Genomic DNA, 27941 nt, shown 5'->3' on the forward strand with positions numbered 1-27941 from the left:
TAAAACGTCCCAAGGCGCTCCACGGGAGGTTTTTCATTTGTTTTATGGGATGTGGACGTCGCTGCCAAGGCCAGCATTTATTGCCCATCCCTAATTGCCCTTGAGAAGGTGGTGGTGAGCCGCCGCCTTGAACCGCTGCAGTCCGTGTGGTGAAGGTACTCCCACATAGCTGTTAGGGAGGGAGTTCCAGGATTTTGACCCAGCGATGATGAAGGATCGACGATATACTTCCAAGCCAGGATGTTGTGTGACTTGGAGGGGAACTTGGAGGTGGTGGTGTTCCCATGCGCCTGCTGCCCTTGTCCTTCTAGGTGGAAGAGGTCGCAGGTTTGGGAGGTGCTGTCGAAGAAGCCTTGGCGAGTTGCTGCAGTGCATCTTGTACATGGTACACACTGCAGCCACGGTATGCCGGTAGTGGAGGGAGTGAATGTTTAAGGTGGTGGATGGGGTGTCAAGCAAACGGGCTGCTTTGTCCTGGATGGTGTTGAGCTTCTTGAGTGTTGTTGGAGCTGCACTCATCCAGGCAAATGGAGAGTATTCCATCACCCTCCTTATTTGTGCCTTGTAGTTGGTGGAAAGGCTTTGGGGAGTCAGGAGGTGAGGCACTCGCTGCAGAATACCTAGCCTCTGACCTGCTCTTGTTGCCACAGTATTTATGTGGCTGGTCCAGGAGTATTAGAAGACAAAAAAAATGACACCGAGCCACATAAGGAGAAATTAGGGCAGGTGACCAAATGCTTGGTCAAAGAGGTAGGTTTTAAGGAGCGTCTTAAAGGAGGAAAGAGAGGCAGAGAGCTTTAGGCAGGGAATTCCAGAGCTTGGGGCCTAGGCAACAGAAGGCACGGCCACCAATGGTTGAGCGATTATGATCAGGGATGCTCAAGAGGGCAGAATTAGAGGAGTGCAGATATCTCGGGGGTGGGGAGGTTGGTGATGTGGGGCTGCAGGAGATTAGAGATAGGGAGGGGTGAGGCCATGGTGGGATTTGAAAACAAGGATGAGAATTTTGAAATCGAGCCGCTGCTTACTCTGGAGCCAATGTAGGTCAGCGCGCACGGGTGAACAGGACTTGGTGCGAGTTAGGCCACGGGCAGCTGAGTTTTGGATAACCTCAATTTTACTCAACTCGCACCAAGTCCCGTTCACCCATCACCCCTGTGCTTGCTGACCTACATTGGCTCCCGAGATTTAAAAAGAAAATGAATTACTTTTAATAAAGCTTCAGGATTACCAGTGATTTGGTGTTTCCAATTCAGTTCTCTCAAAGAACGTGCTAAAGTATCCTAGCAGCATAAAGTTGCCTCTTATGCTAACGTTTGAGAACGAGATATCTGTTTATTACAGTAAGCCTCCTGTTACTTTTAACTTTTTCTGTGAAGTTTCTGTTTGGAGTACTACCTTGTCACTTTTTTCAGTTTATGTCCATAAGCACAATTCGGGTACTTCACTTTGTAAACAAGTCTTTAATACTATGGGCCACTTGGATTGTTAGAAACCACACATGGCTGACTTTGCTCAGCTTTTACTATGCTGCACTCATTTACCTTGGTGTTTAATTAGAATTGCAAATAATTTTATAATTTAAGACTGTGATGTTTTGCCCTTTTCTTTTTTGTAATCTTTGTAAATTTATTCTCTTAGCCGTTTCAGTAGCCCTGCTGGAATGGCCCCTTACCCTCCCCAGGGATATCCATTTATTGCCCCATTTCCTACTCAGGAGTCAACCGTGCCTTGTCTTCCGGATTCAGGCCCAGGCTTTAATAGTCCCAGACCTGCTGCTCCTGCTCATGGATTGATTACAGATTTGCCTTTACCAGTTCCCACAGCGGACTCATCAGAACAGGTCAGTTTGAAACACAGCTTAATATTTAGAACACAAAACATTATCTCATGCTTTTACAATATTTAGTTGTAAGTGCAGTGGAAAACTACTTATGTGCTGTTTCTCATTTCACTAACCAACATGTTATAGCCTGTCCAATTTCAAATGTTTATCTTTTTCCTGCTGAATCTGAAAATGTATTATTTGTGAAAGATAGGATGCACTGAAAAACTGCACTAGAGTTCTTGACCTAAAGCATGGATGATCAAATAGCTGTATTAATGGGAACCAAAGATTTGCCTCTAAACTCCTCCATTTAAAAAAAACTATTTTGCAGATGCGTTTTACAGATACAGTTTGAATCTAAGCCCTGATTAATGTACACAGCATTGCTTTGGGAGAAATTAGCCTGTCTCAGCTAGATCATCTGGGTTACAGAAAGAAAGCTTAGGCAATGGATCATCAAGGAGCCACGTTGATGGGAGCCAAAGAATTTTGTCTAAATTATATCATGCTACAGGAGACTTTGGTTTATCCAGAGGTTGTATGTCCGGAAACCTCGATCTACCGGCAGAAATCAGGAGCCGTTCTGTTAGGTTGTTTCTCTTCTCGTGGCTTTTTTTCCAACAGTCAGGCTTTGGAAAGTCTCTCTGAAGCTGTTGCTAAGCTACAGAGACGCTTCCAAGGTACGGGCCGACTGTTTGAAGCTGTTGCTAAGCAACAGTGTTTGTTGTCAGATACGGAGATGAAAATCTCCGTATGCTTCAACATTAACTTTGTATGTCCGGCAGTTTTGATAGATCGGCAACAGCTCGGTCCCGTCGGTGCCGGATGTTAGATCCGTGTGTTAATGGAGACACGGAATGCAGGAGTTGATTTAACAAGTGTTTGCTGAACAAAGTCTGGAGGTGAACTAAACTACACAAGACGCTACACAGGCTTATATACCCGAGTGGTCACTACTGGCACTACAGTATACAGGGGCTTCAAAAACATAGTTCCTCTTAAAGGTACATACACTACACCGGATGTAACAAAGTTTCCTGTACCATGCCTCTTGTTTTATATATATATATATATATATATATATTAAAACGCTATTTTGCAGACAGGTGTCTTACAGATACTCTGTTTACTTGCCTTCCACTAGCAATGATGAGTTTTCTACAGTCCAGGGTCAACGCAGGAGGCCTTTTTACTCTGCTATTCTGCATATACGCCAAATGCAGTATGTCACCAGTGCAGGGCAGAGCGCCAGTACAACCACAAACTCCAAAAATGGATAAGTTGGGGAAAATTGCTATGCACTAAAAGATTTCTTTGGATGATTGCATTTAGTCAACCCCAGTGAGTCAAATTTGCCCTCAAACAAGTTTAATTAAAAAAAGTACCATGTTTATTCCATCCCCAGATTGCAGCTGTAGTTTTCTGGTTAGTGTATACAATAATTTTTATTTTGCAGTAGGTGCCTTTAGAAAAAGAGCTAAAGATCGTAGCCCAAGTGATTCTGCTTTACAGGGATGCTTGGCTGAGATATTCAGGGTTCCCCTTAAATCAACAAGTCAAGTTTCTTTCATAGGGTAAATTCACATTGGATTGGGGATTGGAGTGGGAGTAAAGAGAGACTTAGAAAATTGATCAATTTCTTCCTTCACTGACATCCCTCAGCTTGATGAGCAGATAAACCTAAGTAAAAGCTCCCAGACCACAGAGTTGGAATTAACCCAAAGAATTCCTTGAAAGGAACATTCCTCCAGCATGAAAGAATTTGCTTCAATGTCTGGGTATAAAGATTTGGCATCTAATATAGCTCCTTTGATCTAACCTTTATACATTACTTCATTTCGCCTCCACCTACTCTCTGAACTTACTGTTTCTTCTCCTGTTGGCTGCAGTGTTTTAAGTTTTATGGGCTTGGTGAATTGGTAAAGCTACTCCCTCACTGATGGGAAAAGATTACTCCCTCATTGGTCTAAGTCCACCAATGAGGGAGCAGTCTTTTCCAAGCTTCCAAGCCTGTAGAGCTAAAACGTGGCCAGTCATAGCAGAAGAAACTTGTACAAACAAGTGCACAAATCGAGGGGGGGGAAACAAGGCCCAGGATATTGTGGATCAGATAATGGGAGCTCCCAAGGTTGAATCTTCTTGTGGGTCATGTCTTGAACACCCTCCCTCTAAGGGGCAACCCATTTTTACTAGTTGATAATAAACAGATTACAAGCCACCTCAAAGATGATATTGTTAATGCTCTATAGGTAATGGTGTGCTGTGCTTCCCAGCCACACACTTTTGTGTATTTCAAATCCCCCTGTCTTCAAATAAAGCTGTTGGCTAGTCATAAGAAAACTGGTTTCAAGAAACCTTGCAAAGTTTTAGAAAATGCCAAAAAAACTTAAAGAACCACATTGGGAATGATCACCCAAGGGGCAAGCAACTCGCAACTCAAAATAGCAAGTCTATGAACCTGCCTCCCGAGTCAAAGACTCCCATTATACCTGGGAATAGCCCGAATAGGAAACCAGGAGAGCATAGAATAGTACAGCACAGAAGGCGGCCATTCGGCCCATTGAGTCTGTGCCGGCTCTTCGAAGAACAATCCAGTTAGTCCCGCTCCCCCGCTCTTTCCCCATATTACTGCAATTTTTTCTCCTTCAAATATTTATCCAATTCCCTTTTGAAGGCTACTATTGAATCTGTATCCACTACCCTATCAGGCAGTGCATTCCAAATCTTAACCACTCGTTGCGTAAAGAAATGTTTCCTCATGTCGCCTCTAGTTCTTTTGCCAATCACCTTAAATCTGTGCCCTCTCGTTATCGACCCTTCAGCCATTGGAAACAGTTTCTCTTTATTTACTCTAAAATCATGAAGGATTTAGATAAACACTTATCAAATCTCCTCTTGGCCTTCTCTGCTCCAAGGAGAACAACCCCAGTTTCTCTAATCTGTCCAGATAACTGTATTCCCTCATCCCTGGAACCATTCTAGTAAATCTCTTCTGTACCCTCTCCAAAGTCTTCCAAAATCTGCAAATTTTGGAATTGTGCCCAGTACCCCCAAGTCCAAGTCATTAATGTATATCAAAAAGAGCAGTGGTCCTAGTATTGAACCTTGGAATGCCACTGTGTGCCTCTCTCCAGTCCAAAAAACAGCCATTCACTGCAACTCTGTTTTCTATCCCTTAGCCAATTTTGTATCCATGCTACTACTGCCCCTTTTATACCATTTTGCTAACAAGCCTAGTATGTGGTACTTTATCAAACCCCTTTTGAAAGTCCATATACACAACATCAACTGCACTGCCCTCATCCACCCTCTCTGTTACCTCATCAAAAAACTTAATCGATTTAGTCAAACATGATTTGCCCTTAACAAATCCATGCTGGCTCTCCTTTTAGTCCTTGCTTGTCCAATTGGCTGTTAATTTTCTCCTGGATTATTGTTTCTAAAAGCTTCCCCACCACCAGCTTTAAACTGACTGGCCTGTAATTGCCAGGTTTATCCTTCTCCCCTTTTTGAACAAGGGTGTAACATTTGCAATCCTCTAGTTCTTTGGCACCACCCCTGTATCTAAGGAGGGTTGGAAGATTGTGGTCAGCACCTCCGCAATTTCTACCCTTCCGTCCCTCAGCAACCTGGGATGCATCCCATCCGGACTGGGTGACGTATCTACTTTAATTACCGCCAGCCTGTCTAGTACCTCCTCTTTATCTATTTTTATCTCATCCAGTATCCCAGTAACCTCCTTGTTTACCATAGCTTTGGCAAAGTTCTCTTCATTGGTAAACACCGATGCAAAGTACTCATTTAGTACCTCAGCCATGCCTTCTACCTCTACCAGTCATTCTCCATTTTGGTCCCTACTCGGCCCCACCACTCCTCTGACAGCCCTTTTACTGTTAATATGTCTATAGAAGACCTTTGGATTCCCCTTTGTCAGCCGTCAATCTATTCTCATACTGTCTCTGCCCTTCATTTCCTTTTTCACTTCTCCGCTACTTTTTATATTCAGCCTGATTCTCCCTTGTATTATCAAGCTGGCATCTGTCATTCACCCCCTTTTTCTGCTTCATCCTACTCTCCAAATCCTTTGTCATCCTGGGAGCTCTGGCTTTGGTTGTCTTCCTTTTACCCCCTTGTAGGAATGTATCCAGACTGTAACCAAGCCATCTCCTTTTTAAAGGCCACCCATTGCTCCATTACATTTTTGCCTGCTAGTCTTTGACTCCAATTTACCTGGGCCAGATCCCTCCTCATATCGCTGAAATTAGCCCTCCTCCAGTTAAGTATTTTTATTCTAGATTGCTCCTTGTCCTTCTCCATAAATAATCTAAACCTTACGATACTATGGTCACTATTCCTGAGATGCTCTCAATTTTGTGACATTCTCCACTTGACCCACTTCAATCCCCAGGTCTAGATCCAGCAATGCCTCGTTTCTCGTTGGGCAGGAAATATACTGATCTAAGTAAATTCTCCTGAACACACTTCAGAAATTCCTCCCCTTCTCTGCCCTTAACACAATCACTGCCCCATTCATTATTAGAGTAGTTAAAGTCTCCCATAGTTCTTGCACCTCTCTGTAATTTCTTTGCAAATCTGCTCCTCTATCTCTTTCCCACTATTTGGTGGTCTATAAAATCTACCAAGTAGCATAATAGCTCCTTTATTATTTCTCAACTCCAACCAAATAGATTCTGTCTTTGATCTGTCAAGGACATTCTCTCTTTCTAGTACTGTAATATTTTCCTTAAAACTGTTACCCGTCCTCTCTCTTTCTTTCCCTATCTTTCCCTAATACCTTGTACCTAGGAATAGTAAGCATCCAATCCTCCCTTTTTTTGATCCAGGTCTCAGTTATCGCCACTATATCATATTCCCACATGGCTATTTTCGCCTGCAGCTCACCAACCTTATTAACCACACTTTGTACATTTACACGCACTCACTCCAAACCTAACTTTGACCTCTTTGTATTTTCTATGATCCCACCTAATTCTGTATTATTTCTAACTCTTAACTGTTTCTCCCAGCCCTCTGTGCACCTTGTTTCTACTTTTAATACTGCATCCTGGTGCCCAAACCCCTGGCGAATTAGTTTAAACCCACCCCATGGCACTAGGTAACCTCGAAGAAGCAGTAGAAGATGCCTGACAATCTTGGAATCCCTGCCAAAAGTTCTGAATGGTGATTTTATTTTTGTCTCCTTTTGCTTATGATCCAGCTAGCTGTTGAGAGGGAAATTATGAATATTTATATTGTTGGATCTAGAGGTAAGAAAGATTGTTCAACAATTTTTGGATCAGAGCCTTTTTACTAGGAAGATCATGTCTTTAAAGACAGTAGTTAGATTGGGCTAGGAAAATAAAAGGTCACAATCACACAATATTAAAACAGTGGTTAATGAGGTAGTTTTAAGGATGGCGAAACTCCATTGATGTCTAAGATTATCCCAATCTGAATAGCAGTAAAAAAGGTGGATCAACTATGGGTGAAAATCACTGTATTTATGTGGTGAAAATCATGGTTAACCAACACCTAGTTTTTGGCACTACTATGGTATAATCCTGAGGTATGAGGAAGAAAGTAAGAATATTAGTCTTCATTCTTTAATGTGATTTACTCTCCAGTTACCTTCCCACTATTTTTAGGACCATTGGAACAGGCTGTTCATCACCCTAACTGTAATTTAACATCATTTGAGTTTGTAATATTGTCAAATTGTTTCACTGGGCACTAGTCTGTGCAGTAGAGGAATGAGGGGGGAAAAATCACATTTTTTAACATAATTTTAAAGTTTAAATAAAAATGGAAGCAAGCACTTCCTTATTCAGTGATTTTCCCCCATTGGGTTGATTGGTCTACCCTTGAGTTATATGGAGAACAAACTGCATCTTAAGAATGAGGAAGACTGCACTGAAAGTATATATTCAACTTGTAGCAAAATTTGCTGCTTTTGTGCTGTGCTACCATTTGGAAATACTGTTACAATCTTCAAAGCATGCCACTTGAAGTTAGGATGCCAAACTTTTTTTTTACAAATGTATTTGTTTTTTGTGTCTGTTTTAGTTAGGTTTGAATGGTCATAGTTACAAGATGCCAGATGTCCCTGACCACTTTTCAGAGCTCCGTGAACTTGGGTACAGTACATAGATTTTAAGTTGTTGTAGTACAACTTTTTGTACAAACCAGAATTGACTTTAGAAGTAGCCCAATAGAATAGTGATGTAATTATTTTAAAAGAACTGCTGCTTTGGGTTATCCCCAGAATTGAGGGCTCCTGCAGCAGAATAAATATATATCAAATGAGTCCTGATACCCCAATCCTGTGGGGAATGCTCTATTCTGAGGTGCTAAGGTGAATGAGGATCTCAGAGGAGCCTTGAGGTCATCAGATTTCTGTCCATTTGAGGCCAGGTATACAGTGTGTGCTGCAAGTACAATGTCTTGAATAATCTATATCTGTTACTATATTACAAACCTTGCATCTACATGCACTTCCTGTGTCAACTTTTTCCACTATGTCCCATTTCTAATAGAAACTGCCTATGTAAACTTGTCACATTTGAATTACACCCTTCTCTTAGAGGTGGCTATGTAATTGTGTCTCGCTTCTACTGCATTGAAAGTCTTGTTCAAATTGCCATAGTTTTTGCTATTTAAATATGAATATTAATGTGACTTGTAGCCTGAATTAAGTTTTATGCTCGGGTCCAATTATCCCAGCTGTCTAAGAACATAAGAAATAGGAGTAGGCCATTTGGTGCTTTGAGCCTGCTCCGCCATTAAATATCATGGCTGATCTTCTACCTCAACTCCACTTTCCTGCCCTATCCCCATATTCCTTCATTCCCTTAGTATCCAAAATCTATTGATCTGCCTTGAATATACTCAACGACTGAGCATCCACAGCCCTCTGGGGTAGAGAATTCCAAAGATTCACAACCATTTGAGTGAAGAAATTTCTCATCTCAGTCCTAAATACCCAACCCCTTATTCTGAGACTGCGACTCCTAGTTCTAGACTCCCCAGCCAGGGGAAAAACCTCCCAGCATCGACTCTGTTAAGCCCCTTCATGAGATCACACTTCATTTTTCTAAACTCTAGGGAATATAGGCCCAGTCTACTCAATCTCTCCACCCAGGAATCAGTCTAGTGAACTTTCATTGCACTCCTTGTAAGGCAATTATAATCCCCCCTTGGGTAAGGAGACCAAAACTGTACACGCAGTACTCCAGGTGTGATCTCACCAAGGCCCTATATAATTGCAGTGAGACTTCTTTACTCTTATATTTCAGTCCCTTTGTAATAAAGGCTAATATACCATTTGCTTTCCTAATTGCTTACTGTACCTGCATGTTAACTTTCTGTGATTCATGTACAAGGTGACCCAGGTCCCTTTTGAATACTAACATTTCCCAGCTTCTCCCCTTTTTAAAAAATATTCTGCTTTTCTAAACCTGCTTCACCTGAAGACAACATTTGGTTTTGACTGTTCCTGCATACTGATAAACCTGCAATAATATCAATAATTTTCCTTTGTGTAGCTGATGCTATCTTTCAGATCGTAGGGCAGGAGTTCCCTGGAGGTGTACCCCACACAGAAATATTTTAAAATTACTGACATGGGTTACAGCAGTCTTAACCAGTTGAAATTGCTAACTAATCACGGGTGTGGCTACGGTAACCCTTTTAGCCACACGCAATAATTTTAGTAGAAACGCCTCCCATACACTTGGGCGTTCATATGTGTATATTGACTTAACAAACATCTACCACATTCAGTAACCAAGAGAAATAAAGCACCAACAATTATTAAAACAATAAAAAGCACACTCAAACTCTGCTTTTCGTTTTACCATTTTGCCAACAAACACAAAGGTACATATGCATACACTGTGAGAATGTGAGTATTGAGATCACAACGATGGTGTCTAATACTTATTTTTTCATTTCCTAATCAGAAATGCAATTAGCCACCTGGATTCCCTCATGTAGCGAGTAGCTAATGTATTGAACAGTACTGGGTTACACAAATACCTAACAAACCTTAATCATATAGCAATATTGTTCAGAGAATTGAGGATACGGGATTAATTGAAGGACCCAAACTACACACCCATTCCGCACTCCATAGTACAGTTTAAGTAGTGCTCTGTTGTTTCTTAATGGTAGCGAGGTTAAAATGATAAATTTTATATTTCAAATATAACTAATAATTTTATCTAAATTGAGATTCTAAGGAGCATCTTGAATGCAAAATAAAATTGTTAAAGTGCCCATAATCTCAATTATTCATCTTAATTTGTTGAGAAATATATTCATATACCTGATAGACAAAGTTATGCTTACTTAATTTTTATTTTTGTCACTAATGTTCATGAATTGACTTTGTTTTATAGTATATCACAATTGACCGATTTAAATGATAATGAGGACGTGCTGCTGGGGCACTTCATTGGTTTGCCACAACTGAAGCAGATTTGCACTGACAAAGATAATCTGGTTAACTACATTGAGGAGCTAGCAAGTATGTTTAGTTCTGGTTATCTGTCTGCATGTTTTTGTTTGATAACTCAGCATGTAGTAGCCTAAACATTTTTTGTGTTTCTTGGAAGAAAAAAACCTACAACTTGAACCTCAGTTGGAAGCAGAAAGACAAGAGCTGTTCGATAAAGTAAGGCACTGGTTATTTAATTTTTTGCATTTTTATATTTTAAAAATATGTTGTATGTAATTTTTTTAATTTGTTTTCAGTGTGATCAGCTAACTCAGCTCAAAAACACCTTTGAGAAAAAATTGCAAAGACAGCATGAACTGAGTGAGGTAAGTAATGCTGTCCTTTCACTTCATTGTAAATTGTTTAATTTTGTTATTTTCAACCAAATACACTTTTTGTCATTTCCTATACAGTAAACTAATGAAGTTTATTTGGGTGAAAACATTTGATGTTTACAATTTTTAGATGTTCATTTTCATGAGCAAATAATTTAGAAACGTAGAAAAATAGGAGCAGGAGTAGGCCATTCGGCCCGTCGAGCCTGCTCCACCATTCAATATGATCATGGCTGATCCTCTATCACAATACCATATTCCCGCTCTCTCCCCATACCCCTTTATGCCTTTTGTGTCTAGAAATCTATCTATCTCCTTAAATATATTCAATGACTTGGCCTCCACAGCCTTCTGTGGTAGAGAATCCCACAGGTTCACCACCCTCTGAGTGAAGAAATTTCTCCTCATCTCAGTCCTAAATGTCCTACCCTGTATCCTGAGACTGTGACCCCTCGTTCTAGATCCCCCAGCCAGGGAAAACATCCTCCCTGCATCCATTCTGTCTATCCCTGTCAGAATTTTATACATTTCAATGAGATCCCCTCTCATTCTTCTAAACTCTAGTGAATACAAGCCTAGTCGACCCAATCTCTCGTCATACGACAGTCCTGCCATCCCAGGAATCAGTCTGGTGAACCTTTGCTGCACTCCCTCTATGGCAAGTATATCCTTTCTTTGGTAAGGAGACCAAAACTGCACACAGTACTCCAGTTGTGGTCTCACCAAGGCCCTGTACAACTGTAGTAAGACATTGATGTCATTTGGTACATTGATGACTGTATTGGTGCCGTTTCCTGCTCTCTCCCTGAACTAGAAAATTTCATTCACCTTTGCTTCCAATTTCCACCCTTCCCTCAACTTCACATGGTCCATCTCTGACTCTTCCCTTCCCTACCTCGACGATTCTGTCTCCATCTCTGGGGATAGGCTATTGACAAACATTCACTACAAGCCTACTGACTCCCACAGCTACCTGGACTACACTTCCTCCCACCCTGCTTCCTGTAAGGACTCTCTCTTCCATTCTCCCAGTTTCTCCGTCTCCGCCGCATCTGCTCTGACGATGCCACCTTCCATACTAGTGCTTCCACCATGTCTTCCTTTTTCCTCAACCGAGGATTCCCCTCTACCGTGTTTGACATGGCCCTTGACTGTGTCCGTTCTATTTCCCGCACTTCTGCTCTCGCCCCCTTCCCCTCACTCCTGGAACCACGATAGGGTTCCCCTTGTCCTCACCTTTCACCCCACCAGCCTCCACATTCAACGGATCATTTTCCGCCACCTCCAGCGTGATCCAAACACATCTTCCTCTGCCTCCCCTTTCAGCATTCCGAAGGGACCCGCTCCCTCCACGACACCCTGGTCCACTCCTCTATCACCCCCAACACCCCTTCCCCTTCGCCTGGCACCTTCCCGTGCAAGCGCAGGAGATACATCATATGCCCTTTTACCTCCATCCTTCCCACTGTCCAGGGCCCCAAACACTCCTTCCAGGTGAAACAGCGATTTACTTGTACTTCTTGCAATTTAGTATATTGTATTTGCTGCTCACGATGCGGTCTCCTCTACATTGGGGAGACCAAACGCAGATTGGGTAACCACTTTGCGGAACACCTCCGTTCAGTCCGTAAGGGTGACCCCGAGCTTCCGGTCGCCTGTCACTTTAATTCTCCACACCACTCCCACTCAGACCTCACCGTTCTCGGCCTCTTGCACTGTTCCAATGAAGCTCAATGTAAGCTTGAGGAACAGCACCTCATCTCTCGATTAGGCACTTTACAGCCTTCTGGACTTAACATAGAATTCAACAATTTCAGACCATAATCTCTGCCTCATTCCTTTTTTTTCCTGTTTATTTATTTTTTCTCTCGCAGCTATCTTTCATTCTGCCAGTGCCATTTGCACTTCTCTAGAGCCATCTTTTGTTTCTTAACTTGTCCCATTACCATCTCCTTTTGCCTTGCACCATCTCTTAATCTCTCCTGCCTTCCATCCTATCACAGACCTTCCCTTTTGTTCTTTCCTCCCCTTTCCCTGCCCCTACACTTGCTTAAAATCTATTACATCTCCAGATTTTTCCAGTTCTGACGAAGGGTCATCGACCTAAAACGTTAAGTCTGTTTCTCTCTCCACAGATGCTGCCTGACCTGAGTATTTCCAACATTTTCTGTTTTTATTTCAGATTTCCAGCATCTGCAGTATTTTGCTTTTGTAGTAAGACATCCTTGCTCCTGTACTCAAATCGTCTTGCAATGAAAACCAACATACCATTTGCCTTCCTAACTGCTTGCTGCACCTGCATGCTTGCTTTCAGTGGCTGGTGTACAAGGACACCCAGGTCCCTTTGTACATCAGCATTTCCCAATCTATCACCATTTAAATAATACTCTGCCTTTCTGTTTTTCCTACTGAAGTGGGTAACCACATTTATCCACGTTATATTGCATCTGCCATGTATTTGCCCACTCACTCAACTTGTCTAAATCGCCTTGAAGCCTCTTTGCATCCTCCTCACAACTCACAATCCCACCTAGTTTTGTGTCATCAGCAAACTTGGAAATATTACATTTGGTTCCCTCATCCAAATCATTGATATATATTGTGAATAGCTGGGGTCCAAGCACTGATCCCTGCGGTACCCCACTAGTCACCGCCTGCCACCACGAAAAAGACCCATTTATTCCTACTCTCTGTTTCCTGTCTGTTAACCAATTTTCAATCCATGCCAGTATATTACCCTCAATCCCATGTGCTTTAATTTTGCACACTAACCTCTTATGTGGGACTTTATCAAAGGCCTTCTGAAAATCCAAATACACCACATCCACTGGTTCTCCCTTATCTATTCTACCAGTTACATCCTCAAAAAACTCCAGTTGTGCGCTTTTATTATTGTGCCAGATTTTTTATTGAATACTTGGCAGACACAGCAAAACCGATGGCTTATTGGCCTGCTGCAGACTCGTTGGACAGCCTTTTCTAATCAGTGCAGTAATTTGGCCTCATCCTACAGAACGATTTTATATACTGCTCGCTGTTTAATACCATAATAAGATATACTTCAACTAATTGCATTGCAGTTAGATGCACCTCTACCAGTTTTAATTACACAATTAAGGATATTAAGTGCTATCATAAAAGTGATGCTTCATTTCATCTTTGCATTATTTTGATGATTTGGATAAGACACAACATTGCTTAACTCTTTCAGAATTCTGCATTCTTAGAGCTTTCTGTCTTCTACAAAGCAGAATTGTACATGATCTGCAGAAAGACCAAGTTTGATGGACCAAGTGATCTTTTCTCATCTCTTTATGTAGCGATGCATGCTTTCAACCTCTTAAACCAGCAAAGTACAGCACAGACTAGGGGAAAAAAACATTAATCAATTTAATGAGCCGAAATGACTGACATATTTTCAGATGTGTGTGAAACCAAGGAGTTTTTCCTGATTTATTGAAAGAATTATTAACCAATCTGTGCTTCAATAATAATGAGCTGAATCAGAGACCCTGATATTTACTGGGAATGCCATAAATGGACGAAGAACCCGGAAAGGCGACGTGGAGGTCCTGCCGAACTTAATGGAAGAACCTCATTTTCATTTTTTTTTGTACAGTTTCCCGCCTGGCAGCCGGCTAAATTGGCAGCCTGGTTGGCGGCCAGGAGGGAAAACCAGCAGCAGGAGGCTACAGACGGGGACCCTCTGAAACGGTCCCTGCCAATCAAAAGGGGGGGGGGGGGGAGGGGAAGATCGGCCATTGCAGCTTGAGGGGGAAGATTGGGTAGAGGGGAAAGTCAGCCATCAGGGCTTGGGGAGAGTTCGAGGCTGGAGTGAGGTTGGGAATCTAGAGGGGAGTGGAGGTCAAAGGCTTCCTTGTGGGGCAAGGGGAGGCCAGCAGCTCCCGCCTCCCCTCAATTGCCAAGTTTCCCGACCCCTGGGAAACCCGTGCAGCAGCAGTTGATTTTAAATCTGGCTCCTACATGCACTGTGGGAGCCTGATTTAAATATGCAAGGCAGGACACGCGGACGGCACAATATCTGCCGCAGTAAAAAATGCGGTGGGCGTGTGCTCAGTGTTTGGGATGCGTTCCCCATATTTAATAGATCTTTAACCCGACCCCCTCACGCCCTTCGTGGGGTGGTGAGGGGCGTAATATCAGGCCATTCAGTTACAGCAGTAACCTCGAGTCTGCAATGCCCAGGAATATGTATTAAAGCATTATAAGAACATGTACTAACCAACCACCAGCTTTAAAGTAAGTGTATATTTTTTAATGACTGAAATTTTGGGTTCCTATAGAGTTGCAGTTTAAGTGCCCTGCAGGCCAGGTTGAAAGTAACAGCTCATCAAGCAGAAGAGAAATCTGATGTGATTGCTGAGGAATTCCTTGAGGGCAAGGTTGAAATAGATGATTTTCTCAGCAGCTTCATGGAAAAAAGAACAGTATGTACCAAAACCAACTTTCTTATGAGTACTTGATCAGATTGTGGTGATTCCTTGGTGTGAAATGCATTTATTTATTCCTTGTTTGTTAAAGGGGAGTACTTTTTCTTCAAAGTACGCTCCCATTTCATGCAAAAGTAAATAAACGAGCAGACTTTCATTTTAGCATTTCACTAGAAAATGCATGTTTTTTGGTGCCATATAAACCCAGAGTCTGCGCTCCCTCATTTCTGATGTCACTGATGGGGAATAGAGTGCCTCCATCATAAACAGCATGATCATGGTTACAGATTGGCCTGAGAGTTACCCAACCTAGGAAAGCCTTACTCACATTGCAGCAGAGTAATAGGGAGAAGCTACTAAATATTACAGGAAACTCTTTGGTATCCGGTACCGGCGTGGTGCCGGTTTATCAAAAAGTCCGGATTACAGAGAGGTATAGTTAAAAGGTACGAGAGCTCCACACACAGCAACAAATCCAGGCTTCCCTGTGTAGGAGCCCCAGTTACACATCACAGATCCAGGAACTGCCACTAATATGAAGTAAAACTTACTTGAACCTACTCCTGAATTTTGCCGGTTAAGAGATTTCCGGTTATTTAGGTGCCAGTAAATCGAGAGTTTCCTGTATACTGAAACAATTTTGTCTAGAGTATTGTATGTGTACTTAAGATGTTGCACTTTGTGTAAAATGCAAACAAATCGCAACAAAATAATATTTTTAAAAGTATACAAAAGTGGAAAGAAAGCTGGTCATTGCCTGACCGATGTCAATTATTGTCGAGAAAATTCCAACAGTGACAATTAGTTGGTAATTGACCTCTGGATTTGCCTCTTTAGACCACTTCCCCACATGAGTACCCAAACAATGGGCTTAAGTGGATATGACCTTCTAGCAACAGTGCTGCAAACCCCACACTACCACAGCAGTCTGCACAGAGCAGGATTAAAATTAAGTGTACTTAAACTGTTTTATTTGGGAATTTGGAAAGAGTGGGAATTCAGAGAAGAGGGGGAAGGAGTTGCTGCTTTTTGCCTACACTACTTTTGGTGCTTTGTATTACAAGTAGGTATTTAATTTCATTACCCAAACCTTAATCTTGATCAAGTAAGTAGTCAAGAAACTACACTGTAAACTAAGTCACCTAATTACAAATTTAATTAAATAAAACCAGGTTCTGCTGAGTGAGTTTGAGGAGCTAGGATCCAAATTAAAAAGCAGAACCTCAAAGGTAATAATCACTGGGTTGTTATCTGAGCCATGTGCAAATTGGCATAGGGACAAACACATTAGAGGTTTAAATGCGTGACTCAGAGTAGTGTGGGAGGAAGGGGTTTCCATTCATGGGGCACTGGCACCATTACTGGGGAAAGAGGGAGCTGTTCTGTTGGGACGGGCTCCACTTAAACTGGGCTGGGACCAGAGTCCTGGCGAACCGAATAACTAGGGCAGTAGACAGGGCTTTAAACTAATGAAGGGGGGCTGGAAGGATTCAGGAAAGTAAATTTAAAAGCAGTGAGAGAAATATCAAGGCTCGAGAGCAGAGTGGGTCAGGAAGGGACAGAGAGTCACAAAGATAATAACGCATCCATGACTAAGGTGACATCAGGGAAAAATAGAAATAAGTTAAAGCTAAAGGCACTACAGGAAACTTTGATTTATCCGAGGTTAACTGTCCGGAATGCTCGAGCCACCGGCAAAAATCAGGAGCCGTTTCACTAGTTTTTTTTTCTTTTCGTTGCTTTTTTTTCCACCAGTCAGGCTCTGCAAGGTCTCGCTGAAGCTGTTGCTAAGCTACAGAGACGCTCGCAAGGTACGGCCGACTGTTTAGAAGCTGTTAAGCAACAGGGTTTGTTGCCAGATACGGAGCTCAAAATCTCCGTATGTTTCAACATTAGTGCTGGTTTGTCCGGCAGTTTTGATGGGACGGCAACAGCTCGGTCCCGTCGGTGCCGGATAGCACAAAGTTTCCTGTATATCTGAATGTGCAAAGCATTCGCAACAAAATAGATGAATAAATAACGCAGATAGAAATTAACAGGTTCGATCTAATAGCCATAACTGAGACATGGTTGCAAATTGGCCACGGTTGGGAACTAAATATTCCAGGATACTTAACTTTTAGAAGAGATAGGCAACATGGAAAAGGAGATGGGGTAGCCCTGATAATAAAGGATGGGATAAAGATAGTAGAGAAAGAATCTTGGTTCTGAAAATCAAGAAGTAGAATCAGTTTGGGTGGAGCTAAGAAACAGCAAGGGGCAGAAAACATTGGTGGGAGATGTTTATAGGCCCTCAAATAGTACTTTTAATGTAGGGCAGAGTATAAATCAGGAAATTAGAGGTGCATGTAACAAGGGTAATACAGTAATCATGGGGAACTTTAATCTAAATATAGACCGGGCAAACCAAATTTGCAGTAAAAGTGTGGAGGATGAATTCATGGAATGTATGCAAGATAGTTTTCTAGATCAGTATGTTGAGGAACCAACTAGGGAACAGGCTATTTTAGATCTAGTATTGTGCAATGAGAAAGGGTTAATTAATAACCTTGTAGTAAAGGGGCCTTTAGGGAAGAGTGACCCTAATATGATAGAATTTTATATTGAGTTTGAAAGTGATTTAGTTAAATCCGAAACTAGGGTCTTAAATCTAAACAAAGCAAACTACGTAGGTATGAGGGGCGAGTTGGCTAAGGTAGATTGGGAAACTACATTAAAAGGTATGATGGTAGAGAAGCAATGGCTAGCATTTAAAGAATTAATATATAATTTAGAACAAATATACATTCCTTTTAAGGCACAAAAACCCCACAGGAAAAGTGTTACAACTGTGGCTAACAAGAGAAGTTAAATATAGTATTAGATCAAAGGAAGAGGCTTATAATATTGCCAAAAAGAGCAGTAAGCCTGAGGATTTTAGAATTCAGCAAAGGACAACCAAGAAATTGATATAGGGAAAATAGAATGAGCGTAAACTAGCGAGAGACATAAAAACAGACTGTAAAAGCTTCTATAGGTATGTAAAAAGGAAAAGATTAGCAAAAGTAAATGTGGGTCCCTTGCAAGCTGAGACAGGATAAATTATAATGGGGATTAAGGAAATGGCAGAGAAATTAAACACTTTGGCTGAAATTTTGCTGGCGCGCGGGGCAGGTTTGGAGGCGGGACATCCAGCAAAATCGCAAAGATTGACCGGGCAGGAAACCTGCTGTCAACCCGCCTCCAATCAATCTTCCCAGGTGTCGGGTCCCTGATTGCGCATGGATCCGACACCTAGCGGCGGGAAGAGGATTATAGCCACTTAACTGCCCGTTAAAGGTTGTTAACAAGCTCTTTTACAATTTTGACACTTCTACTTCAGGCTTCCCGATGTCCGGACACCACACCAGGTAAGTGTGGCGTGTTGTGAGTTTGCTGTAATGTTTGTATTGACAGCTGCAGAAGTGGTGTAAAGGATCCAATGGTGCACTGGTGAGTTTGAGGTAAGAAAATGTTGGGAAATTAATTTTTAATGCATTTAGACTATATTGTAGGTAACAAGTTTTGAATTGTATGTGTAATCCCACCTCATTGGGAGAAGCTCTCTCACCAGTGACAGATGGCTTCTGCAACCTCACCTGCAGCTGCCATCTGTTCTAGCCTAAGGAGGGAGTCACTGGAGAGCCTGGGTGCAAGAACTCACCTGTGAACAGACATTCAGTGTTTGCAGCACCTCAATGCTGTCAAACACTGAAAAATGAGCTGTCAAATAAAAATTGTGCTTGGTCCCTTTTAAGAAAACCAGCAGATGACGTGTCATCAAATGATGTCATCTGACCGGCTTCTTAATTGGCCGGCAAGCCCGCAGCCCAATGGACGTAAAATTACGTCCGTGGGCTGAATGAAGTTGGGGGCGGGACTGGAACCCGGAAACCAGCTGACCCGCTCCCAAGCCGCATCGATCGATAAAATCGCAGTCTGTGTGTCTATCTTCAAGGAAGACGCAAAAAACTTCCCAGAAATAGTGGAGAACCAAGCGACAATGGGGGACTGAAAGAAATTAGTGTTAGTAAAAAATGGCCTACTCCTGCTCCTATTTCTTATGTTCTTATGTACCAATTAACAACATCACAGGAAATCAACCAGTTTTCTTTAAAATGGGAGAGTATTTTTGAATAAAAAGTACTCCCACCAGTTTTTCCTTCTCCATAAAGTGTTTGCATTAGATGCACAGATCATTTTCCAACATGGGGAACAGAAGACACATCCTGTGATACTATCCCCTTTACACTTGCTGCTATACAGAAGGCAGTGCAAGCAGACAAGCTCATGTATCAGAATCCATAACACATAGAGAGTGGGTGGGTTGGGGGGGGGGGTGGGTGGTGGGTGGTGTAACATTGTCATTCACCAACACACCGTTTTCAAATTTCACCAAAGGACATTCATTTAACTCACCAAAGGACATTCATTTAACACACTAATTAATTCAGCCAATTTTCTTGTAAATTGCAATTGGAGGTTTTGCCCCATCCCCAGAACGTGATTTTATAAAAGTCAAGTACTTATTTTAATATTGCATCTTTTTTTGTTAGTTCACCAGGAAAAGTAGTTCTCCACTGCCAATTTGTTTTCTTCACAACTAAAATCATGTTCAATGGTTTTACTAACTGCAAAAAGATTGCAAAGTGATTGCTTTGTTCACACCATTTCTTAACAGTATTCAGGAATGACATCTGCTTTTAGAATGTGTCTGTCTTCATGTGAATTCAAAACCTGTTGGCTATCAAGCTCAAGCACCTCTTTTGGGCAGTTTAGCAACAGTTTTGCCATCCAAATTCAAGGCTGTAGATCCTGATGATCAATGGATTCCAATGAATAGTGATTGTGTTGTCTCTTAATGTCACACATTTTTCTGACGTACAACAACAACTTGCATTTGTATAGTGCCTTTAACCTAGTAAAACGTGCCAAGGTGCTTCACAGGAGCATTATCAGACAAAATTTGACACCGAGCTATATGAGATATTAGAATAGGTGACCAAAAGCTTGGTCAAAGAGTTAGGTTTTGAGAAGCGTCTTAAAGAAGGAGAGGCGGAGAAGTTTGAGGATGAATTCCAGAGCTTTGGGACTAGACAGCCGAAGACACAGCCACCAATAGTGGGGCGAAGGAAATTGGGGATGCGCAAGAGGTCAGAATTGGAGAAAGGCAGAGTTCTACGAGGGTTGTCGGCTGGAGGAGGTTACAGAGATGGGGAGGGGCGAGGCCATGGTGAGATTTGAACACTAGGATGAGAATTCCTCTCACTGCCTGGCAATGCAACAGATCCAAATTTGATCCCCAACGTGTGTGCGCTACCTCTGGAGGATCCAGTAGCTTGGCGGCTTTGAAAGAGAGGCGGACAGTCCTGAAGGAGAAGAAACCATTTACAGTGTTAGCTGGCATGTGGTCCAGGAGGGGAAATTAGATGCTCCGCAGTTTAGTGGAATTGGTGTGAGGGGGAGTAGGAGGTGGGTCTAACGTGCAAGATGAGCTCAGAGAGGGAGTGAACAGATGCGAGTGACCCCATGGTATGTAAATTGAATACGTAGTTTAAAAAATATTAAACTTGTTAATTGGAAATGGTACAGAATAATTGTAGGACACAGTGCTTCCAGTTTCCATTTTGGTATTAACTCTTAATTTCCAACACTTGCAGAAAATTGGCTTATACCTTATTGTTTCTGATCTCATTGCTTGAGAATATGCAACTTGAGTGTTTTAAAAGTTATACCTAAATTATCACTTGCGTCTTTATAAAGTTTTCTTTGTTCAATCAGCTTTTTCACTGTAGACGAGCTAAAGAAGAGAAGCTTCAGCATTTGATGACACAACATGGACAGTTTCATACACTATAGGTAAGGATTTCATATAATTGCATGAATTCCCCTAAGAATTTTAAGGTAGTGGAAACTAAATCTTTATCATTGGTGGTCAGCTGATGAGAACGTATTCTAGTATTTTTAATGTTTCGGTCAGATTTTGGTGCACACTCTGCATTTTACATTCTTTTGCAGAAACCTACAGGTCTAAAATTTTGTATCTACAATGGTTTACTAATGTGGCATCATTCTATATCTTGAATATGCCAATTATGTTTATAGAGTCATAGACCGTTACAATACAGAAACAGGCCTTTAGGCTTATTAAATCTGTAATCTTTTCTACATGACTCTAATCTTTTCTACCTACTCTAGTCCCACTCTCTTGCTCATTCTGCATACCCTTTAATATTACTCTCTTTCAAGCAACTATATAATTCCTTTTTTTTAAAGAATTTAGTAGACCTTGCTTGTGGCAGAGATTTCTACATTCTGACCACCCTCTGTGATTTTTTAATTCCCTCATTTAATTCTTGTTTTATTATTTTAAATATGAGCTTCATGTTATTGTCTCTCTGACCAGTGGACAGTCTATCATCATTAATCTTATAACTTACATTTATGGATTTTACACCAGATATTCTACTTGGATTCAGTGTCACCAACCACTCCCTTAAGCAGACCTTGTATCCCCTAGGATCGAGCATGTGCCCAATATCTAAGTAAACAATAGCAAGACCCAGGAATTGAATGGAAAACTCTTGTCGTACTGGAATATGTCACGTGCTACCACGTGGTTCTCCTTGTTTGTAGGCGGAATATACATTTGTATCAGACCCAGGCTCAAACTATAAATCAGTATGTCATTTATACAACATAGAACAGGTTAATGAACAGTATCCACTACAAAACAGTATTTTTACAATAAATGATAATTATTGTGAAAGATAACAAGAGCTATCAAAACAATAAAAGCACTTCTGCCTAAGCTACCTCTGTCTACATTGAACCTTGAAAACAGATGTTCATTTCTTGTGTGGTGAATTGCTACATGGGGTCAAACCTAGCATACACTTCTGGCTGTAGACTACAGGCTGACTGAGCTAAGCAGAGGTAGCCAATAATTACAATTACTTGGCGAGAGGTTGTCCATCTGGAGGACAACAAAGAATTGTTGGTACTGCCCCGTCTTGTAGATCTGGCCTATGTCTTCACTGCATCTGTCAAGCAAGAATCACTAACCCAGAATGTCAGTTGCCTATAAATTTTTAGAATTGATCAGTTTAATTTATGTGTGCCAAGTACTTTAAATTGTTAGACTGGACCCCATCCCCATGCAATGGCAGCCATCTGACCATGCATACCTGAGACTTCCAGAAACGCATATCTGTGCCTTGCCTTGTGGTGTGAACCAGACTGTAATGTAAAACAGCTTGCAGAAAATAGCTATTACAGTAGTAATTGATTGTAACCCTATATGTTCTGTGGCCCTCAATAACAAAATCTGAAAAAAACAAGCTTAAAGACAAAAATGCTTTATTGTTGACACAATCTTCTATGACTTTCAAGGTATCGATCGGGTGACTCCTTAACCTTCTCAGCTCTATTGGAAAAAAAGCCCTGACTTCTCAAGTCTCTCTTCATAGTTGTAGTCATTACTGGTAGCAATCCAGTGGATCTTCACTACACCCTTTGTTACTGTTATATCCTTCCTTTCATAATTTTCTACATTGAACTGCCAGCCACCTATCTACCCATCATGCTAGCTTTTCAACGTCTTCCTACAATCTTTCAAAATCCTCATTACAACTTGTCACAACTTTAGTATAGCTATCAAATTTTGATATTGTTCCCTGAATTCTGAAGTCCAGATCATTTATGTATATAGTCACTAAGAATGGCCCTAGCACAGACATCTGTGGAACACTACTTCTATCCAGTATGAGGAGCTTCCTTTTAGATCTACCCATTGTTTTGTGCCCTCCAACCACTTCTGTATTTCTGTGGCCACATTCCCCTTAATTCCATGTTAAAGGGTTAAGTTATGAAGACAGGTTGTATATACTTGGTTTGTACTCCCTCAAGTTTAGACAGTTGAGGGGTAACCTAATCCAGGTGTTTAAAATGATACAGGTGGGGTAGAGTCAGAGAAATAATTTCCTCTAGTATCCAGAACGAGGGGACATAACCTTAAAAATTAGCTAGGCCATTTAGGAGTGAAATCAGGAAGCACTTTTTCACAAAGGCTAGTGGAAATCTGGAACTCTGCCCCAAAAGGCTGTGGATGTTGGGTGAATTGAAATTTTCAAGACTGAGATTAATAGATTTTTCTTGGGTAAGGGTATGAAAGGGTATGGTGCAAAGGTGGGTACATGGAGGTGAGGTAAAGATCAGCCATGATCTAATATATTGTCAGAACAGGCTTAATGTGCTGAATGGCCTACTTCCTGTTCCACTGCTAGTACCTTTTTATTTGCCCTTTTTTACTGCAGCCAGTGGACTGAAGGTTTTAAATTAATGAACATTATCCCCTAGATCTCTTTTCTGATGAGCAAACTGCTTCCATTTACCATATCTCCCTCTTTCGGTTCCTTGCTACCATAGTAACTATTTTGCAATTTTCTGCCACCTACTCTGTTGGCTGTAAGACCCAGTGTGTCACTAATTCAGTTTTATTAATACCAATACATTTTAGAAAAAATTGCACTTGGGCAAATGCGATTTAATGTTTCTTCATTCAACTCAAATTGCTTCAACTAATATACCATTAGTGACAAACCTTTAATTACCAATACTTTCTAGTGTTTTTCACCTTGTCTGTACACAACTCCTGTTTAGAAGGACAAAAGCTTATTGTACTGCTTAGTGTTTTTCCAGTAATATAATTTTCACTTGCTCAATGTTACATTTCACTGAAATCCCAGTGACAATACAGATCCAAATCCTTCTGAAAGGGCCAAAATTTACTGTAAAAGTAACAGTGGGGCTAACCGCACTCACCATCATTTATGTGCAAATTCGACATCAACTTCAGGCAGATGCGCAGTTAAATGCAAAAATCCAGAAGTTGCTCTTCTGTAAACTGTGCAAAAATGACATCTCGCTGCCTAGCTCCCCATTCAAATTTATTGAACATTCATGAAGTTCTTACACTTGCATGGTAGATATGGACTAAACTCGCCACAGAAAGTTAGGGCTTGTCCATTTCAGTGTAAGTACCCTTTTTAACAGTATGATGATCAGTCTTAATTACTGCCGAACAACCTCTCGTATAAAAAGAAGTTAATTTTCAAAGCGTGGAGCCTCATTCCTTCAAATTTTAATTGTTGGAGATTTTTTAAAACATTAAATTATTTTTTAACTTTGTCTTTCTCTCGCATTCCAATCTTTTCCTCTCTATTTCACTTTCTGTATCTGATTTGGGATTGAATTCAATATTCTAACTTGCACTTCCTGGTTCAGAGTCTGCGCTGTTCATGAACAATACTTCAATCTGATTGGTTAAGGAGACATGCAGTTGCTTTCCCTGTTCACAGGTCCCACATGCCCATACCGTTTAGATCTTTAACTTATAGCAAAACTTCCACTGCAAAAGGTCATAGAAAATAAATAGGCACGGGCAAGTCATTCTCTAGTTACAGTAAATTCAGGCCCAGTGTCCATTGCATTTTTCTCAGTTCCATAAAGTTAGCAATACCTCGGGAACAGTTTGTATCTTTGCAGTCCTTAAATAATTTTAGATCTATTCCTCACAGGTAAAATCACTCTTGGACCTGCTGCCACTGCTAATATTAATATATTTTCTCTCAACAGTTTTTAAATTGGCATGAATTGAAATGCCCACTCTGGACAAGACGGAATGCATTTAAACTGCAAAGTGAAAATTACATATGTATCAAAATACATGTAAAGAATATTATACAGCATGACCTTTTTGAAATAGTGATATTTGTAAAATCACAATTTCAGTATTAAAATGCACTTCTAAATAACTAAAATTTACCTAAATTTGTTCCTGTATTTTTTAGGTTTCCAATATTCTCAGTTACTACTATTAAATTTGTAAGTAACTATAGTTTTATAGAGTTCCTGTATTAACTATAGCATTAACGTGTACATAATACTGATCATTGCACTGTTGCTTTACTACTCATGAAATGTTTTCAACTAGTTTTATCATTGGTGAAATTTATTGAGCTGAAGTTTTCAGTTTAGGAATTCAACATTGCTGTGGCATTCCATAGGTACATTACAACTAGCAGTCTAAAGGTTGTGCTGAGGTAATGTGTATAACTTATTTAGGATAGTCAGAAGATAAAAGTACAATGACTGACTCAACTTCAGATGTTTTACAAAGTAAGCCCATCTACATAGATTTTTTTTTAAATTAACTTTACTTGAAATATGGAAATGCCACAACCTACATCACACTTCACTTTTCTGTATTTAATTAGTACATTAAGCATACCATGATGTGTTGCAGTAATGTGACAACAGATTTTTCTATTTACAGAATGTGTTAAGATATACAACAGGATTGTCAGAAACCATAAATAGCATAAATATATTTACCAGCATACTATTCATAAGAGGGAATAAAATCTCAACTCCAATGTGTTTGCGCATGTTGAGTTTTCTGATTTGGGACATTGTAAGTTCAAAAGTTGCAAATACAAAAGTAGAGAGCAGAGTGTTCGCATTGAAACTGCATTTGCACAGTGGATACTTAGAAAAATTCTGCTTTGAGTAACTACTAAAACATACATGAGTATCTGTAGGCTTGATGAGTTAAGAATAAATTGGCATTTGTTTTGGACATGAAACTTGCTGTAAAGTAACCCTTTCTTTAGCACTGAATTTTTTTTTTTTTTTAAAGTATGTTGGCATACTTGTGCCTTGTGTCACAGTCTGTTGCACCCATAATTGCTTAGTTTTCTTAATCTTCACTCGGCCATTAGAGAAACACGAGACTGGTAGTGGCGGGGGGGGGGGGGGAGGCTAAAGAGTGGGGACGAATAGCCACTTATTGAATATTGGGAAGGGGAGAAAAATACTTGTACACCAAAGCAATTGCCTTAATTGCAATTGTAAAATGTCTTATTTTGACAGGCATAGAATAAGTCAACTAAAATAATCAGCTAGTTTTGTTTTGGCGTGGATGGGTGGTGGTGGTGGTGCACTTCTGTGTTTTTTGGCTCATAACATTCACATTTTGCAAATTTACCTCAATTTTCTTTTCAGAAGTTATGGTGACAAATTTAATAAATCATCCAATGTCATGAGGAAACTATTTCATAAGTGTACAATATAAAAAGGAAACCAAATGTATAATTGCCCAAAAGTCTGTTTTTAAATACTCAAATGCACAATAACCTAAAATTTCCAGCTATACAAGTACTACATTTTTTAGTGTTTATTTCATTTAATCCTTTTTATGCAACTGTGGTTGCATGAGAAATCTACAAATATGCTCACTGTAATAGATGATATTGGTCCAGTTATAATTAAAGAGAAATTCTAGCTGCTCCTTTTTTTGTTTTTAAAAAAAGTGAAACTAAATTTAAATAGTTTTTTTGAAAATTTCAATGTTCTTGCCAGCATGGAGACCCTCGAGTAGGATCCTCTACTTGTTCACTCCGGTGACATCAGTTACAACTTTGGAACTGCTCGAGTCCAAGAAATTAATCGCATGCTGGCCAAAGTTGCATGACTTTATAAGGTCAGTCGTGCCTCCTGCTGTTTGTAATAGACCTGGTGAAGGATGCATCTGTAATTGACTTCACTGGAACACTCCAGCAAGCAAATAAACGTGTCAAGAGTCTCAATCCTGGCAGGAAAACTAAAGTTTTTTTTAAAAATCAATCACGGAATGTTACAACTGTCAAAGCCCTTGGGCTACATCACACAAATTTAAGATTTATTTTCTTTCTTTAAAAAGTACTAGGGTGTGGGGGGAGTACTTAAATTTAAAAAGTAGTCAGTCTGGGCTTTCCTTCCCTTTTAACCAAAAGTAACTTGTCCAGCTTTTTCTACCTCCTGAGTGATAGATAACAAATCCTATATATTTAAGATTTGAGGTGGAATTTAAAGTTATAAATTATAACTATACCAAAAACCTACATCTGCCTTATCATGTATGTAATTTAAGAATATAAAATGCATCTTCTGTTCCCATTATGTATGAATTGTAGTCCTTTTTAGCCAGGTATCACTAGATTCTCATGCAACAGCAAAGGCAACTTCCTCTGGGTATTCTGACAGATTTTTGCTGCTGTCTTCACTAGAGAGGAAGTCTCCACCACTTGGTGATCTGCAGCTCAAGTCAGCGACGCCTGACTCCTGGTCACTATTGCCAGAAAGATCAGTATCTGAATGCTTCATGTCATGTGTTGGAATTGTAGTTTCTGAATCTTCATCTGCCTGTGAAGGGCTGCAAGAAGTGAATGGTCTTCCATTGTCAGTGTAATCCTGAGGGGTGTTGGCTAAAGATTGATCAGAAGTGGAGATTTCCAGTTTGTGAGGCAGTTTGATTTTCTCTTTTCTGTTCTTCAGGTGAGATTTATCGAGTCTTGCTAACTTCTGTTAAAAATAATCAAAGCTGCATGTCAGATTTTACTTAAATTGGAGACTAAGTAGCTGTTCAAATGAAAGCACAAGAATTAAAATGGTAAAAATATTGGGCTCAATTTTACAGAATGTTAATAGAAAGAAAATCATGGAACACACTTGTATGTTCTCAATGTGCACTTCATGATTGGTTAGAGGTCTTGCCAGGTGCTTACATTTGTTAAAATCAGCCCCACTTTGCATCTTTCTCTAGTTTCTCTCCTATCACCTCATGCCTTCTCCCAGCTAATTTTGCCCATGACACCCATTCCCACTAAACTGCTGACCACCCAGCTTCCCTTTGCTGGCTTCTGTGCTAGCTGACATTGTAAATGGTTCCCTCTCTGCCAGTACTGTCCCCCTCCCTTTCAAGCCTGCCATCATCA

The 27941-nt window shown here is 40.6% G+C and overlaps 2 protein-coding genes across 3 annotated transcripts in view; one reads left to right on the top strand and one right to left on the bottom strand.

Annotated features, from left to right (window-relative positions):
* vps37a (VPS37A subunit of ESCRT-I) overlaps positions 1 to 25798 on the top strand; it is a 59947-nt gene extending 34149 nt beyond the window's left edge. The window contains exons 3-11 of one of the 2 annotated variants that reach the window (XR_015074220.1): positions 1642 to 1843; positions 7892 to 7962; positions 10225 to 10352; positions 10441 to 10499; positions 10580 to 10648; positions 14962 to 15105; positions 18470 to 18497; positions 20908 to 20985; positions 24763 to 25798. Coding sequence is in view for 1 of the 2 variants with exons in the window: in XM_085970708.1 (XP_085826834.1) it covers positions 1642 to 1843; positions 7892 to 7962; positions 10225 to 10352; positions 10441 to 10499; positions 10580 to 10648; positions 14962 to 15105; positions 20908 to 20985 (751 nt within the window). In the remaining variant the exon portion in view is untranslated. The remainder of the gene's footprint in view (positions 1 to 1641; positions 1844 to 7891; positions 7963 to 10224; positions 10353 to 10440; positions 10500 to 10579; positions 10649 to 14961; positions 15106 to 18469; positions 18498 to 20907; positions 20986 to 24762) is intronic. The other variant, XM_085970708.1, reaches the window with a different exon arrangement.
* Positions 25799 to 25899: 101 nt separating this feature from the next.
* Positions 25900 to 27941, bottom strand: part of mtmr7b (myotubularin related protein 7b) — a 215172-nt gene continuing 213130 nt past the window's right edge. The window contains exon 14 of the mRNA XM_085970693.1: positions 25900 to 27528. Within this exon, the coding sequence (XP_085826819.1) occupies positions 27169 to 27528 (360 nt within the window). The 3' untranslated portion in view covers positions 25900 to 27168. The remainder of the gene's footprint in view (positions 27529 to 27941) is intronic.

The sequence above is a fragment of the Somniosus microcephalus genome, chromosome 2 (assembly GCF_052327205.1).
Source record: "Somniosus microcephalus isolate GS21.2 chromosome 2, FLI_Smic_1.0, whole genome shotgun sequence".
Taxonomy (NCBI): domain Eukaryota; kingdom Metazoa; phylum Chordata; class Chondrichthyes; order Squaliformes; family Somniosidae; genus Somniosus; species Somniosus microcephalus.